The sequence below is a fragment of the Heloderma suspectum genome, chromosome 3 (genome assembly GCF_057233095.1).
Source record: "Heloderma suspectum isolate Gila_16-S chromosome 3, 16-S_ref, whole genome shotgun sequence".
NCBI classification, from domain to species: Eukaryota; Metazoa; Chordata; class Lepidosauria; order Squamata; family Helodermatidae; genus Heloderma; species Heloderma suspectum.
Window position 1 is genome coordinate 267,169,708 of NC_139460.1, and position 15,124 is coordinate 267,184,831.

At 45.7% G+C, this 15,124-nt stretch overlaps 1 protein-coding gene across 2 annotated transcripts in view; it reads right to left on the reverse strand.

Annotated features, from left to right (window-relative positions):
• The window catches only part of IGF2BP2 (insulin like growth factor 2 mRNA binding protein 2), a 95,687-nt gene extending 81,232 nt beyond the window's left edge, over positions 1-14,455 (reverse strand). For both annotated transcript variants that reach the window (XM_084846870.1, XM_084846871.1), the window contains exons 1-2: positions 13,536-14,455; positions 12,036-12,096 (exon numbers count right to left, since the gene is read on the reverse strand). In XM_084846870.1, the coding sequence (XP_084702996.1) occupies positions 12,036-12,096; positions 13,536-13,710 (236 nt within the window). In that variant the 5' untranslated portion in view covers positions 13,711-14,455. The remainder of the gene's footprint in view (positions 1-12,035; positions 12,097-13,535) is intronic.
• Positions 14,456-15,124: the final 669 nt, after the last annotated feature.

A 15,124-nucleotide genomic window follows, 5' to 3' on the forward strand; every position in this document is an offset into this window, starting at 1 on the left:
GCCTGTGCTTACTCCTCTACTCACTAGACATTAAAAGCAGAGTCCCACTCTTAGCCTCTGTCTCCTTTGTCTCTTCTACCACTACAACTCCCCTGGCCAACTCCTGTTTGCTCCCCCTGTTCGCTCGCTCTCTGGGAGCTTGCCTGCTTCTGTAGTCCCTGGACCAGCTGGAGCAGCTTGCTCTGCTCTGCTCAGCTGGGAGGCGGGAAACAGACTGAAGCTTCCCGCCCAGTCAGCTGCTGGGAGTACTCAGGCCACACCCCTCCAATTCAGTTGGAGCTCTCAGAAGCTCCTGGTGAGCTCACACCCAGTCAGAAGGATAAAGGGCAGCGCCCTGGGCTTCCTGCAACCCACTTACCTCTTAGCCTCTGTCTCCTTTGTCTCCTTTGTCTCTTCAACCACTGCAACTCCCCTGGCCAACTCCTGTTTGCTCCCCCTGTTCGCTCGCTCTGTTCGCTCGCTCTCTGGGAGCTTGCCTGCTTCTGTAGTCCCTGGACCAGCTGGAGCAGCTTGCTCTGCTCTGCTCTGCTCAGCTGGGAGGCGGGAAACAGCAATTAACACCATGTTATTAACAAATAACACCATGGTTAATTAAACCATGGTTTGTCATTACAAGCCAGGTCTGTGTGCGTGGTCTGGTGAAGTTCCCATGCCAAGGTAAGCCTTGTCTCACATGCTATTTTTGGACCAGCCCATAACCCACTAGAAATAACTTTTACATCATCTTTCTTATCCTTGGAAATAATCCATATACTCCATTATCTTTGTCTTCATTTTGGCATGGTTCAACTTCTTTCTTTCTTTCTTTCTTTCTTTCTTTCTTTCTTTCTAGAAAGCAGCATGCAATACCAGCAGTAAACAAAACTTTGACCTTTCTTCCTACATCAGTACTGCTTTAGATTCCCATTGTGCTAAAGAATCAAGAGGCAGAAGAAAGTTTCATTCATTAAGTTTCGGCTTGTTCATTCACAGAGATGTTTGCAAATAGCTAACTCCCTCTTTATTCATTACAGCTGGAATTCAAGGGAAGGATCCCCCAGTACTGTCCAGAATTCAATATTCTGTGCTCACCCAGGATTTCTGCCAAAACCCTACATCAAGTAATTCACTTTAAGAAAAGCTCTGGATTGGCACTGAAATTATTGCCATGCACTTAGTACTCAAGAGCCCACTTCCATGTTTTATATTATCTTCTCTGTTTGGAAAAGGGGAGAATATAAAGTATCTATTTTCTCAACTGTGTCTACATCATAATATGGCCCTTCGTATCACTTAACTATTGAAGTCATTTCACAGACTAAGAATGGAAAGAAGCAGAACTTTAAAGTCTTTAAAGGGCTCAAAGCATTAATAAACTTTGCTCTCCTCATCCTCTCCTCAGTGTATTCTCATTCAATAACTCACAACATCAGAAGGTCTCATGGCACTACTTCCATTCCCAAAATGTCTGGTAGTAGCCAATCTCATTCACAGGACTGCGGTCAGATCACGCACTGCTGGGAAATTCAAAAGTTCCATAACTGAAAGTGTCTCTAGCAGATTCATATTTAACCATAAGTACCGTTCACAATTCCCACCAATTAAAAATGAAGAGCAGTGGCAATAAAAGTTCTCTGTTTCATTTATTAAAGCGAGCCTGACTCATGTGTCCAGAATGATCATGGACAACAGAGCAATAGCCAGGATAAGGCAACAGGTGGAGTCGCCCAGAATACCTGTTAGCGGGTGGTTCGTCTGCCCGGCTAGGTGATATTCAACCTGTTCTGGAGGGGGCTGCACTCCCCCTAAAGGATCAGGTTCGTGGTTTGGGGGTGCTCTTGGACCCAGAACTGTCACTTGAGGCACAGGTGAACTCAGTGGCACGGAGCACTTTTTATCAGCTTAGGCTGGTATACCAACTACGCCCTTATCTGGACAGAGATAGCCTAGCTACAGTTATCCATGCTCTGGTAACTTCTCGTCTGGATTACTGCAATGCGTTATACGTGGGGCTGCCTTTGAAAACGGTCCGGACACTTCAGCTGGTCCAAAACAGGGCAGCAAGATTGTGAACGGGGACTGGCCTGCGAGCTCATATTACGCCAGTACTTTTCCAGCTGCACTGGCTGCCAGTCCGTTTCCGGGCCCGATTCAAAGTGCTGGTGTTAACATTCAAAGCCCTGAACGGCTTGGGGCCGGGTTACCTGAAGGATCGCCTCCTCCCGTATGTGCCTGCCCGGACCTTAAGATCATCATCAGCGGCCCTTCTCCGTGAGCCCCTGCCAAAGGAAGTGAGGCGGGTGGCTACTAGGAGGAGGGCTTTTTCTGCTGTGGCACCCCGGCTCTGGAATGAGCTCCCTAGTGAGGTTCGCCTGGCGCCTACATTGTACTCCTTTCGGCGCCAGGTGAAGACCTTTTTATTTTCCCAGGCATTTTAGCTTTCTAAATTTTTATCTTTGCTGTTTTAAATCTGTATTTTAAACTCCTGTACTGCTGCTAGGTTTTATTGTGGTTGTATTGTTATATTGTGGTTTTAATGTTCTATATATTTTAAATTGTTTTATTGTGTGTTGTTTGGTTTTAGTTTTTGTGAACCGCCCAGAGAGCTTCGGCTATTGGGCGGTATAGAAATAAATAAATAAATAAATAAAATACAGCTGTCTTGGAAATAAGGAAGACCGGAATGCAGTGTTCGAAGGTGCTTCCAGATAGACGGCTCCTAGCGCTACCAATCAAAAGGCACTGTGCAGCTATACCATCTCTCTTTCCTAAACAGACCTTTGTGGGAGGAAAAAGGCAGAAATGGTAGGAAAACATGGGAGGGTTACAAATGAAAAATGACATCATCTGGATTCCCCATCCACCACCTGGTGAATGAGGCAGGGCAATTGCACAAGACTTGTCTGGAACCACCCCTAGGATTGTATATAATTATTATTATTCTCCTCACAAATGCAAGGAGGTCATAGATTTTTTAAGTATGCCCAGGAAGCAGAAATGTCTAGTTATGACTCACCACGCCATAGTCCCTGCCCCAAGGAACGGTCAAGTTGGAAGCAAACAGACTGCATTCCTCAGGCTCCTTCAAATGCAGCAACTGCTTCCTCTCACCAATTCTATCACAGCCATATGTGGCTCAGTGGTGGAGTACATGCCTTGCATACGGAAAGTCTCAGGTTCAATCTCAGGCATCTTCGGGTAGGGTTGGAAAAATTCTTGTCTGAACCCCTGGGGAGCCAATGCCAGTCAGTGTTGACAATACTGGGCTAGATGGACCTCAGTATAAGGCAGCTTCCTATGTTTCAGTGTTCCTATGAGACGTGCAATGCAGGGAGAATGGACAACAAACAGTCCCCAAGATAAGTCTACCACTACCCAAGGAATGCTACCAGCCTTCCTCATCTGGTCTCAAGACAAAGTTAGATGATAGCTTGCTCAAATAACTGAAAGTGGTACAACAGAGCCCTCAGTGCTTGCCATGCATATGCTCATTTTTCCTGTCCCGCTATTGCCCCTTTTCAAAAGATTTTGCAGGATTTTCACATTCTTCAATAACTGGCAAAGCTAGGCTGACCAGATACAGCACCACAGCCTTCCCCAGCCTGGTGCCCTCCAGATGTTTTGGACTTCACCTCCCACCAGCCCCAGCCAGCATGGCCAGTGGTCCGGAATGCTGGGAATTGACGTCCAAAACATCTGGGGGCACCAGGTTGAGGAAGACTGCAATAGCAGAACAAGAGGAAAGAGTATGCACACAGTACACACGACAGCTCAGTCATGCCACCATCTACTGTCGTAAAAGCTCCCGCTGTCTCCAGCCAGAAAAAAGGGTGCACAAGAAGAGATTTATCTTCCTTGTGTATTCTTCTGTCTCTTCCCCATAGTCTCTCCAAGCCTTCTCTCAGCTCATGTGAACACATGGACCTGCCCTATACCAAATCAGACATTGCTCCAACTAGCTCAGTACCATCTTTTTGACTAGCAGTGGCTTTCACTGCTGCTGCTTCAGTGACATTTCTTCTTTTCACATTACTGTGTCTTCTTCCGTGATTAGTCACATGAACAATCCAAGTAATAAAAGATCACTTGGTGAAAAGAATAACATTATGATGTTAGGTAGCCCATCAGATTTATCTATGTAACAATAATACTGAAGGCAATAAAGCCAATTGAGAGGGAGGGCAAGACTTCCTGGATCAGTCACATGGGCAGTCTTAACCAATTAGGAATTATATAGTGAATGGGATGACATACACTACATAGCTAGAACTGCTTACATGACAATGTCACTGGGGACAAATGGAGCCAATTCAGCAAATATTGCCCTCACTCTAAATAGGCATTTTTTCACACATATACACACCCCTTTGATTTGATCACCAGACTTTTCCATATTAACATTTTGGGGCAAGAATTGTTCCCCTTTCAACTGACCTCTAGGTAATATTAGTTGCTGACTAGAGCAACATGGGAAACTGAGGATGCTTAAGACTACTGCCCAGGAGGGTAAGAATGGCTAAAAGGATAACCCATATTTGAATGCAAAAATGAAACAGAATAAGATTAAATGTGATACAACATTGGCACCTATCAACACCATCAGCTGAATTTCAGAGTCAAATAATTATATGAAGTTTAGTCTGCATTTGGTAAAGCAATCCTCTGTTGGTAGTTTGTATTCTTTCAAAGGAAATATTAGCATCATGACCTCCTAGACAAGCTCATGAACAATAAATACCCCCAAATAGATTACAGTGAAATGGCATGAGTAAACCAGTCTCATGATTCTGGACAGGACTGAGTCATGCCATTCAAGCACTCACGGTTGGCAATACTGCAGCTGTGAGTGCAAATTCAAAAGATACGATGCTGAGGGGAGAGACACAGGCAGTATCTCAGATAAGAGCAGACTGGGTCACTTTCATGGGCTAGGAGAAAAGGGAGGCTCACACTCCTCTGAACGGCATGGGTTTAGCCTAGCCACACAGAGGCCACTGCAAGAGCACTGGGACGCCAGCAAATGCGCTGTTAGTTGGGATGCGCCAGATTTCTATAAAAGATGTAAAGGCTGACAGCAAGATCACGTACAGGTATTATGGACAGCAAATTATTTGTTGTCAGGCACTGCATGAGACTGCTAGAGGAGGAGCTTAAAAGTGTGCTAAGAATGCTTCAGATGTTTGGTGGAAACATTGCTGGAACAGAAGGATATGCATATACATACAAGCTAGGGCTGAAAAGTTATAGTACCCCGCCATGCATTTTTTTCAATTAGTAAAATCCAATCTTGAGTTAGTGAGTTACTCTTTTCTGCTCTTGTCTCTCATTTTGCCCCATCCGTAGGTGCTTACAGGAGCGGTTGGGATACACAGATGCTGTGTTACTAGTTACGTAAAGATCACCCAGTCACATACACCTTTTTTTATTAACAGAAGCTCAAGCAGCAACACATTGCTGCTCTCAAGGACTGAGATTACTCTCTCTTCTCCTTTTGGGCACAGTTCAAATTGCTCCCATTTAACCTATAAAGACCTAAACAGCTTGCACTCAAGCATAACCAATACATTGTTTCTTCCCATATGATACCTTTGTAATTGGCCAAAAGAGCCCTGTTTTATTAATGTATTTATCTTTACTTTCAAATACAGCAATAGTCACTTCACCAAGGATGCCATGCTAGGGATCATTCATCATGCTGAAAGAGGAAGAACGTGTGTGTCGCTTCCCCCCCCCCTTATTTTGCTTCCTTCCTGGGCAACCCATTCCCTTTACCCTTTCTCTACACCCCTAGTTCTCCTTTCTTTTTCATTGTTTCATTTGTGCAATATTAGACAGCAAGCAGGCAGACCCTTACATTGTGATACCTCACAGAAGCAAGGGGGAAAGTACTTAGCCATTTGTGAACCAAACTGATGAGTAGAAGGCAGAGAGACAGCCATTCTTGGTGGCTCCTTGCCAGTTCAGGAGTTGCCAAGCCAGAGCCTGGTTATTTTATGGAAGCTATGACTTTACTGTGTTTTATCAGAATGCTGTATTTATGGTTTTCACTGTTGTGAACTGCCCAGACAGCTTCAGCTATTAAGTAGTATAGAAATGTAATAAACATTCAAATAAATAGATACTGTCAGGGGTGGTAGTTTCAGGCTAGGATTATGCACATTTAATTGATTAAATCTGCCATTTATTACATTTTTGTAAGTTATTTATTTGAAGACTTAATGTGGGCAAAACATTTTCAAACACCTAAAATAAAGGAAGAATGAACTGTACAGAAGTATCTACAGATCTTTATGAACTAGTCTGCACAGGGGCTATGATGTGTACACATGGGATATTCCAGGCTTCTTATACTGCAAAATACACAGGGCAACCAAGGAAGAAACTCCAAAACAAAAGTGAATACCTCCCCATAGAAGGATGGTGTCAATGTGAACAGCTACAGGTCCTTAACTCTAAAGTACAGCCTAATATATCATTTGGTCATAGAAGATATTCTGAAATCAAGCCCGGTCTACCTTTGATTAGAAATGAATGGGATTTGCTTCTAAAGTAAAAATGGAAATATTCAAAGAACTAGATACTTTCTTATAGCTCTCCAGTTAAGAAGTGTACATTACAATTTTCCCTTATACACACCAAAAATTCACTTTCACACCAGTTTTTCCTGTACTGTTCATGGTTATTTATTATAGATTTTCACATCAGGCTATCCTACACATCACATAGATTTTTCTCTACCTAGTTGCCTTGTTATGCTGTTAAAGAAAAAAACAGTGTTTCCCTGCTCTGTTGACAAATTAAGGAGTAGATCAGTGAGAGATAACTTAATACAGGAAAAACTAGGTGATATTAATTATCAAAAGCAGGAATATATTAAACTTTAAAGTCATATTTAATGAAAAAAATTCAGCCACACTGCCCAAAAGAAAAGAAAAACCCTATTCATGCCACCAAATCAAATTACAATGTTGAAAGCAAGTAGATGATGTTTCATTCACATTTTTGTACCACGAAACCTAGTATTTCCAAAATCCACCCAACTGGTCCATATAGTGATTTATAGCTTTATAATCAAATATATACTAATTAGCTCCATAGCTAGTCACAATCAGTTGTATTAAGATTATACATTTAACGAATGCCTCGCCTCATAACTCCACAGTAATTGTTTCCTCTTATCATGTTGTGTGCATATCAGCCCTTTTAAAGGTATACAAATTATGTCACTCGCAACATTTTCAACAATCCTAACCCCATCACCAGTAAAGACTACTGGTGATGGGGTTAGTAACATGTAACAATGTCAAAATAACATTTTTATTCTGCACATTTTCCAGTTAAGGTTTTAACACAAGGCAATAAATAGCCACCTCACACCTTTCCAGAATTCCCATCATAGAGAAGCTCGCTCTTAAATAATGGGTTAGAACTTGGAAAAGCAAACTACAGGAAATTAACCATGTTGGGACCATTAGTTTATGACTCATTTCCGCTGCCGTTGACAGGGATGACTTCAACTAGCTACAGAGGGAGTGTCAGTAGTCACAGAACAAATTCTCCTCTGCCTACCGTGGATTAAAGGGCCAAGGGCAGGCATTTTGGCTTGCAACATTCATACTACTTCAGTGTAAGCTGATCTTTTGTATCACAGAATCATATTCAAAGGACAAACAGCTAAAAATATGGATGGCCTCTCCTTACCTTCCTCATTAGTAACTCTTAATATCCACACACACCCTCCGCCAGAATACTCAGTAACCATTTCTCTCACAACATTCTCAGTCTCTCCAGATCTCCCAGGCCCCTCGAACTGTTGTGATTCTTTACGTCCCATAACTACCATGAAAAAAACTTACAGAAACAACATAATCCAGACCAGTTACTCCTAGGGAACCAATCTTATCATTTAGAAAATAGTTCATAGGAACAGTAGGTGGTTCAACATTTCATAATTATTAAAAAGGCATTGCTGTCACAATAAAATTTCCATTTTTCTCTTTTAAAATGTTGTTTTGGTGTGCTCTGGATAGCACAATTAAACAGCTGTATTTTTTAAAAAATGAGAATACTCATTCATTGATTTGGTTTTAAAAGATGAGTACTTTTAAATGAAATGTAAAATAGATTTATTTCAAAGTAGTACAACATACCACCTAAGATATTTCACTTTATATTAGCAAAACGAAGTCTAGTATCTGATGTTTTAGGAACATGAGAAAGCAAATTGTTTCTACTGTACAATAATTTTAAGATCAGATCCCAGGAGCCCTTTGCCTTTATTCTTCGAGGAATTTTCTGCATTCACAGAAACACACACATACAGATACTCAAAAAGCATTTTCAGGATTCACATAATGCATTCTACAAAGAAATTATTTTCCTTAAGTGCAAAGAATATTAACATTTGGAGGAATCTTTTAGGAGACTAAACATGTTAACCAAATTAAAAAGCAAGTTACTAATATATATTCTCATCTCTAATGTAAGTTAGCTACAAACCAAAATTTACCAAATCATTTTCAAATCTTCCATTCACTTTTATTTGATGCCTTTTCTAATTAGGTATGGTGTTCATTCTTTTATGTTCTTAATATTAAATATTTTGTACCCACAGAACAGTTTTCCAAAGTACAAGAACTTTTTACACTAGTTATATCAGTTATTTGCTACATTACTGCTATATTTTCCCATGTTTCTAACTTCTTTTTATACACGAATTGTACATTTTTACAAGAAAACCTTATCAGTGTTGTTCCACAAGGATGTATAACATATTATTGTAAGCTTTCCATTCAGAGTGTGCCATTAAGTCAAAATCCATGTTTAATGTAAAACAATTGTGTACATCACAAAATTCTAACAATAATTCTATATACAAAGCTTCTAATTCAGAAAAGTTCCTGAAACAAATCGCATTCTTTCTTCAGCAAATTTTTTTTTCTGTTTCATCTGAATTTAAAACGGATGTTGAGAATAGATGTTTTATATACCATTTGCCTTCTGCACAATGGAGTATATACAGAAAGAAAAACCATGAACAGGATTTCCCCCCCTATAACATTATTTGCACCACAAGACAGAAAACTGGTGATATTTAATTCATGAAAGACATTAATGGCCTTTTGTCTGCAAGTACCTCTGGCTGTATGGCCCTTCCCCCCTCAGCATTGTCATGTGGCAGCCACCATTTTCAAAGCCACCTCTAGAATCGTAGCTTGCTCGCTATTTTTTTAAAGCATACTAGATAGAATCTTCATAGTCTCATTTTTTTCTGAAAACCTAATTTCATACTAAAATTGTAGGAAGAATAGGAGTTACTTGAACACAAAGGCTGCGCTCCAGAACTCCACTTAACGCAACATATATTCCACTTTCACTGACTTGAAGATCCTAAAATAGTTCCTAAACATGTTTAACCCATAATACATCTCACTGGTTTTAATTATAGAGGGCCACTACAGAAAAAAGAAAAAAAAAAACCTAAGAGTCTTGTGGCATTTATGTTACAGACTCACAGTTATTGCAGCATGAGCTTTTGTGGGCAAGAGTATCTGCAGAAGTGTACTCTGACTACAAAAGCTTACATCACAATAAATGTGTTAGTCTGTAAGATGCCACAGGACTCTGTTGTTTTTACTGATTTTATTGGAACATCCCCTCCCCTCCCCGCCCAAAGCTTAGGATGACAGGCTTAGAACCACAATACTAGACATATTTAGGAACAGGCTCCATGAAAATTCAAATGGGATTTATTTCTCAGTGTCTGTTTTATTTGGAAATTAATTTAAGTTTAAACTTGGTATCTCAAATTATTTGCAGACTGCACTGCAGTGCAAAACAGTTTCCTTTCAAAGGTACCTTTACAAGTTATATTTTGATCAGTCAGGTGGATACACAAAATGGTAAAATTTTACACTCCCATCCCATACTTCACCATGAATTGCACTAACACTAGTAAAAGAATGTCTAACCATCTAACTATCAAGTTGTGTTAACTTTCTGTAGTATGAAAGTTATCGGCTGTTCATGAATTTAAACATTTTAGCAGACTAATTAAGGATGGCAATCTTGATATTTGACCTGAAAAGTTGTCCCAGAACCATCTCACTGACCTTACACAACCAAACTCCACACTAAAGTCCATTATAACATTTATCAAACAAACCATATTGGACTTTGAGCATTTAGGGTACCTTTAACAGAAACCCTGATTTTACTGAATTCGGGGGGGGGGGGGATTTTCCAAGACTCTAACTTTAAATAGCAGTATCATAGTGCTACTGAAAGATATAGATAAATCACACTCTCTAAGTTTCAACTATGAAACCTAATCACCTAGAAGCAGGATGTAACTTTCTTACTTTTAGGCAAGAACACCAGTATTATAACTACATGTCATACAAGGCAATTATTCTGAGAGGGAAACATACAAGGCATTTTTAAATCATAAAATTTTATTTCAACAATTTGGGCAACTGAGAAAATGTATTATCATAATTCTTAGGCAAGGTAGAAAGGGTATTGAAATAAAGTTATTAATTTCTTTCAGCTTTCAACATTTTTCAAAATGGTAATGACACCAAACTCTTTCTCCGATTGCAACAAGTAATACCATTCCCGTGGCTTTTTTTTGGGTGTGCATTGTAACATTGAAACCAGCGCTACTCCAGAAAAAAGTATGCAGCTAATTTTCTATTCCAGAAAAACATGCAACTAAGCTGCTAACCATACGATTTGAAACATTTACACCAGTCTATCTACATGAAATCATGTTCTGTAGTGTAAACTAATAGCACATCAAGGGCACAATCCTATGCCTGTTTAGACAGAAAAAAACTCCTACAGCTCCCAGTATTCCCCAGCCAGCATGGAGAAGCTTTTTCCCAAATGGAACCTCAAAAATATGGTAGCAGGTATAAAGGCAGAGCCTTTCAAACCAATAATGGGTATGGATATAACCAGTTTTCCTGTCTGCAACAAAGGGCTTGCTATATTGCTTGTGAATTAAAGAAAAATCACACTCACAGTAAAAAGAAAGAAGGACCAACAGCACCACCCTTCCACCCACTATGCTAGAAATTTGAAAACACACTACAGCAGAAATTATGAGTTTGTAAGTGTTTCAAAAGTTGTGTTAGACAGATGCGGTGGTAAAATAACAGTTGTTTATGCTGCAATACTCATAAAGTAAATTCGTGTTCCACAGATCAAAAACATTACAGTTGCTGCCTTATATCCTAAAATACCACAACTTTTTGAATATGCTTTGCATGGAGTAACAAGAACCAGCAGATGAAGAAAAACTGCACAGCAATCAGGACAAAGACAAAACAAGAAGCCAATGCTACCGTGCCCTTATAAATCACACCTCTGCCATGATTATCCATAAAAAAAAGCACTGCAGATAAGACAGTTTGCACAGGCCAGGTAACAGAGCCATCTGGCAACAAAGATCTCCCAGTTTCTGCACTGTGAGGTAGTTGCAGCGAAGTAGCTTTTAGCACTTCTTTAGTTCTGCACATGAACCAAGCACATGAACCAAGCCATGTACTCATTCCTTTTCAGATCCTTTCTGTTGGTCAAAATAATCGCTAAACTAATTGCTAAAAATGCTAGCTGACACTGAAGCTGCAATCTTTAGGCACACACCAACTTGAATGTAAGCCCTGCTCCTCACCCCTCTGCTAACTCAATTAGGGTCTTACTTCCAGGCAGACACGTGTAGGCTCAGGCTATAAACGGTTTCTCAAACGTCACAGGAAGCCTTTTGTTAAGGCATCATGACATTTCAAAGGAATAATCAACTTACTGCATTGAAAACAAAGTCTCACAACCATGAGAGAGCCAGGAGAAAATACTGATGGTTTAAAAAAAAATAGAAAGAAAGAAAGAAAACAACTCATAGACAACAAAAGCAAAAATGCAACTACTAAACTATGCTCAACACCGCAGCCTAAACTTAAGTGACGCAATCTCTCTCTCTCTCTCTCTCTCTCTCCAATTCTGGCTAGTGAGTCAAGTGATTGTAGTAAGCGGAAGAAGAACAAGGTATTTACCTTAGCTTTTTAGGGACAGAATAATCCACTTCCATGACTTTGCCATGCAACTCCACTTTACCTTAAAAGCAAAAAGAAAGAAATCAGTCTCCCCCTATTGCGAAAGTGCCAGGTGCTGAGAAAGGAAAGTCTGCTAGAGCTGAGTATGGGGTGGCACACTTCTGTCGATCCCCAGAGTTGATGGCAGAGCATGGAAAAGTGGGGACCGATTTGATGGGGAAAGCAGCAACTGCCATCGCTGCTGGGGTGAAAACTCCCCCGTTTATGCCCTGAAAGCACGCAATGGAGGCGGGGGGGGGGGAGATAAAGTGCCTTTGTTACCGGGGGTCGAGCATTTTCCCCAAGATAACTGCCCCTTCCCACACCCGTGGAACCGTCCCTTTTGACCTACCCGCCCCTAGGTGTGTGTGTGTAAAATCCTTCTGCCAGCTCTGATCTAAACCTGGGGCGCGTTCACATGAACTCTCGCTCAAGGCGAGGACCACACGCTGGTCGTTCGGGACTGAAAGCGGCTGGGGCACCCACCCACCCCCGCCCAGATATAAGGCTGCTACCCCACGCTATTCGTATGAACGCGAGCAAACTACCCAAGGCGAATCAGGAAGCAAGTTCCCACCTCCAAAGGGCCGGCGGTGTCTGGGTGAGCCGCGCTCGCCCTGCCCCGAGCTCCTGCCACCCAGCCTCGCGGATTCCACGAAGCGAACGGCCCAGCTGCGCGCATCGGCGAGGAAGGGCCATCCGGACCGGGCGCTGTGCTCAGGCGGGCCCTCCGCGGCGGCTTCCGCCCGGCCCGGCCCGGCCCGCTGAGCCCCGGTGGCCGGGCTCCCCGCGGGGGCTGGCCCGGCCCGCTCTCCCCACCCCCTCCGGCTGCTCTGGCCTTGGCTCGGCTCGCTCGCGGCGCGGCTGGCCGGCCCCAGGGCTGCGCGTCGCTCGGGGCCCCCAGGCACGTTCGGGGCTCTTTGCTCCGGGCCCCCGTCGAGTTGGGACAGGGCACCTCGTAGAAAGGTGCTCGGGATCGGGCGGGTGCCGGGCGAGCTGGAGGGAGCCGTCCCCCGCGCCCGGGAGCCGCTCAATAAAATCGGAGAAAAAAATCAGCGAAAAATCCCTCCCTCGCCCGCCGGGCCGCCCGGGCGCCTGCTGAAGCGCCGCGCCCGCTGGGCAAGGGGGAAGGGGTGCGCGGGGCGCCGGCGTCGGTTCCGGGGCACCGGCAGCATCGCTCTCGGAGAGGCGGCGAGGATCCCTTCGGCCAGGAAGGGGGCGCCGATCCCCTTCTCCCCACCTCCGGCGGGAAGAGGCTGGGTGAAGCGGGGACACCCCCCTCCGGCGAATCCCGCCCGAGCCGGGATTCCCCTGGCCGTGTAGCGCGACGCCTCCTCGCGGGCTCCCGGGGGCCTCGTCCGAAGGGATGGTGGCCGCCGGAGGGGCGGCCGGGCCGTCAAAGGAGAGCGGTCTCGCCGCACAGCCCCTAGCCAGTGCGGAGCGCCGCGCTTTCTGGCTTACCGGAGAGGGTCTCGATGGCGCGGATGGCCCAGTTCTGGTCCGGGTAGTCCACGAAGGCGTAGCCGGACTTGAGCAGGACCTGCCCGGTGAGGGGTAGCTTCCTGTCCCCGAAGAGCTGCCGGAGCTCCTCGGCAGTCACGGCCGGGCTCAGGTTGCCGATGTAGAGCTTGTTCATCGTCCGCCTCTTCGGGAAGGGGGGTGGCGGGGGAGGGACGGAGGGAAGCCAAGGCCGCGGCCGCCCCCTCCTGCGTGCCTGCCTGCCTGCCACCCACCTACCTAGTTCGGCGACGGGACTCGCCAGCCCAGTACCTCCCCGTCGGCCGGCCCAGCCCTGCCCAGCCCTGCCCGCTCCTCGAGCTGCTCGCAACAGCGCCCCGCAGCCGGGCGGGCAGCGAGGGAGGGAGTGAACGGGCGGAGCCGAGCCCAGCCCCGCGCAGACCCTCCCTCGAGCTCGGGATCGCTCGTGCCCGCCTCCTTCGGCCGGGACGGGCAAGAGGCGGCGGCGGCGGCGCTGCTGCAGACCTCGCCGGGACGCGGACGGAGCGAGGGACGAGCCGAGCGCCAAGCAAGCGCCTCCCACTCCCCTCTCCGCCAGAAGCACGTGGCCACGCGCCTCGCTGGGACGGACCCCGTCCCTGCGCCGGGCGGCTCTCCTCCGCTGGCGCGCAGGCGGGCGAGCCCTTCTCCCGACGGGGGGCTGCTACGTGCCTCGCGGCGGGCGGCGGCGGCGGCAGGAAGTCCTGTTCCACTCCGAGATCTGCGCTCCCGGATGAGCCTTCCCTGGCGCTGCTGGTGGCTGCCGCTGGCTGGCTGGCTGGCCTGGAACTCCCCGTGGGTGGTGGAAGCGACGAGGGCTTGCGGGGCGCGCCGCGGCCGGGGGGAGCTGGAGAGCGAGGCGCGGCTCTCCCCCGCTGGCCGGCAACTTTGGAGCACGTGCTGCCGCGAAGGAATCCCGACGCGCGCTTTGCGGGAGACTGAATTCAGTTCGCGGCGCGGGCGCGTTGCGTGTCCCGGCGCCCCCCGCCCCGCCCAGAAACCCGGCGCGGGCTTCGCCTGGATTCCATACGGGGCGCAACTTTCCCAGCTCAGACCCTGTTTCTCCGCTGGGCTGGTTTGATTGAGAGGGCAGCTTCCTCTCCTCCGGCTGCCCTGAGCTTATCAGCAAAGGCGAAGGAGAGGTGCCTTGGGGCTTGCTAGGCTCGCGAACCTCCTGCCCGCCCACCTCCTGCTTCACGGCCCGGTGGAAGTTCTGAGATTCCCAACCTTGCCCCGCAAGCGCCACCACCTCCTGGAAGTAAATTCGATTGCAGCCTTCGCGCCGTCCAGCCTCCGAAGTCAATTGGATTTTAGGACTGAAGCGTTTGGCTTCAGTTAAACCGAAGTAGGTGGGACGGAGTCTGTTTGGACTCAAGGGTTTAGGGCGTGATCCTATGCATCTTTAGACAGAAAAAAGCCCTACAATTGCTGGGAGTTGTAGGACTTATTTCTGTCTAAACATGCCCAGGATTGCGGTCTTAAGAAATTCAACCCACCGGCCCGACGTGAGTAACCCGCCTGATCCTGTGCACGTTCACTCGGACGTGATTCCT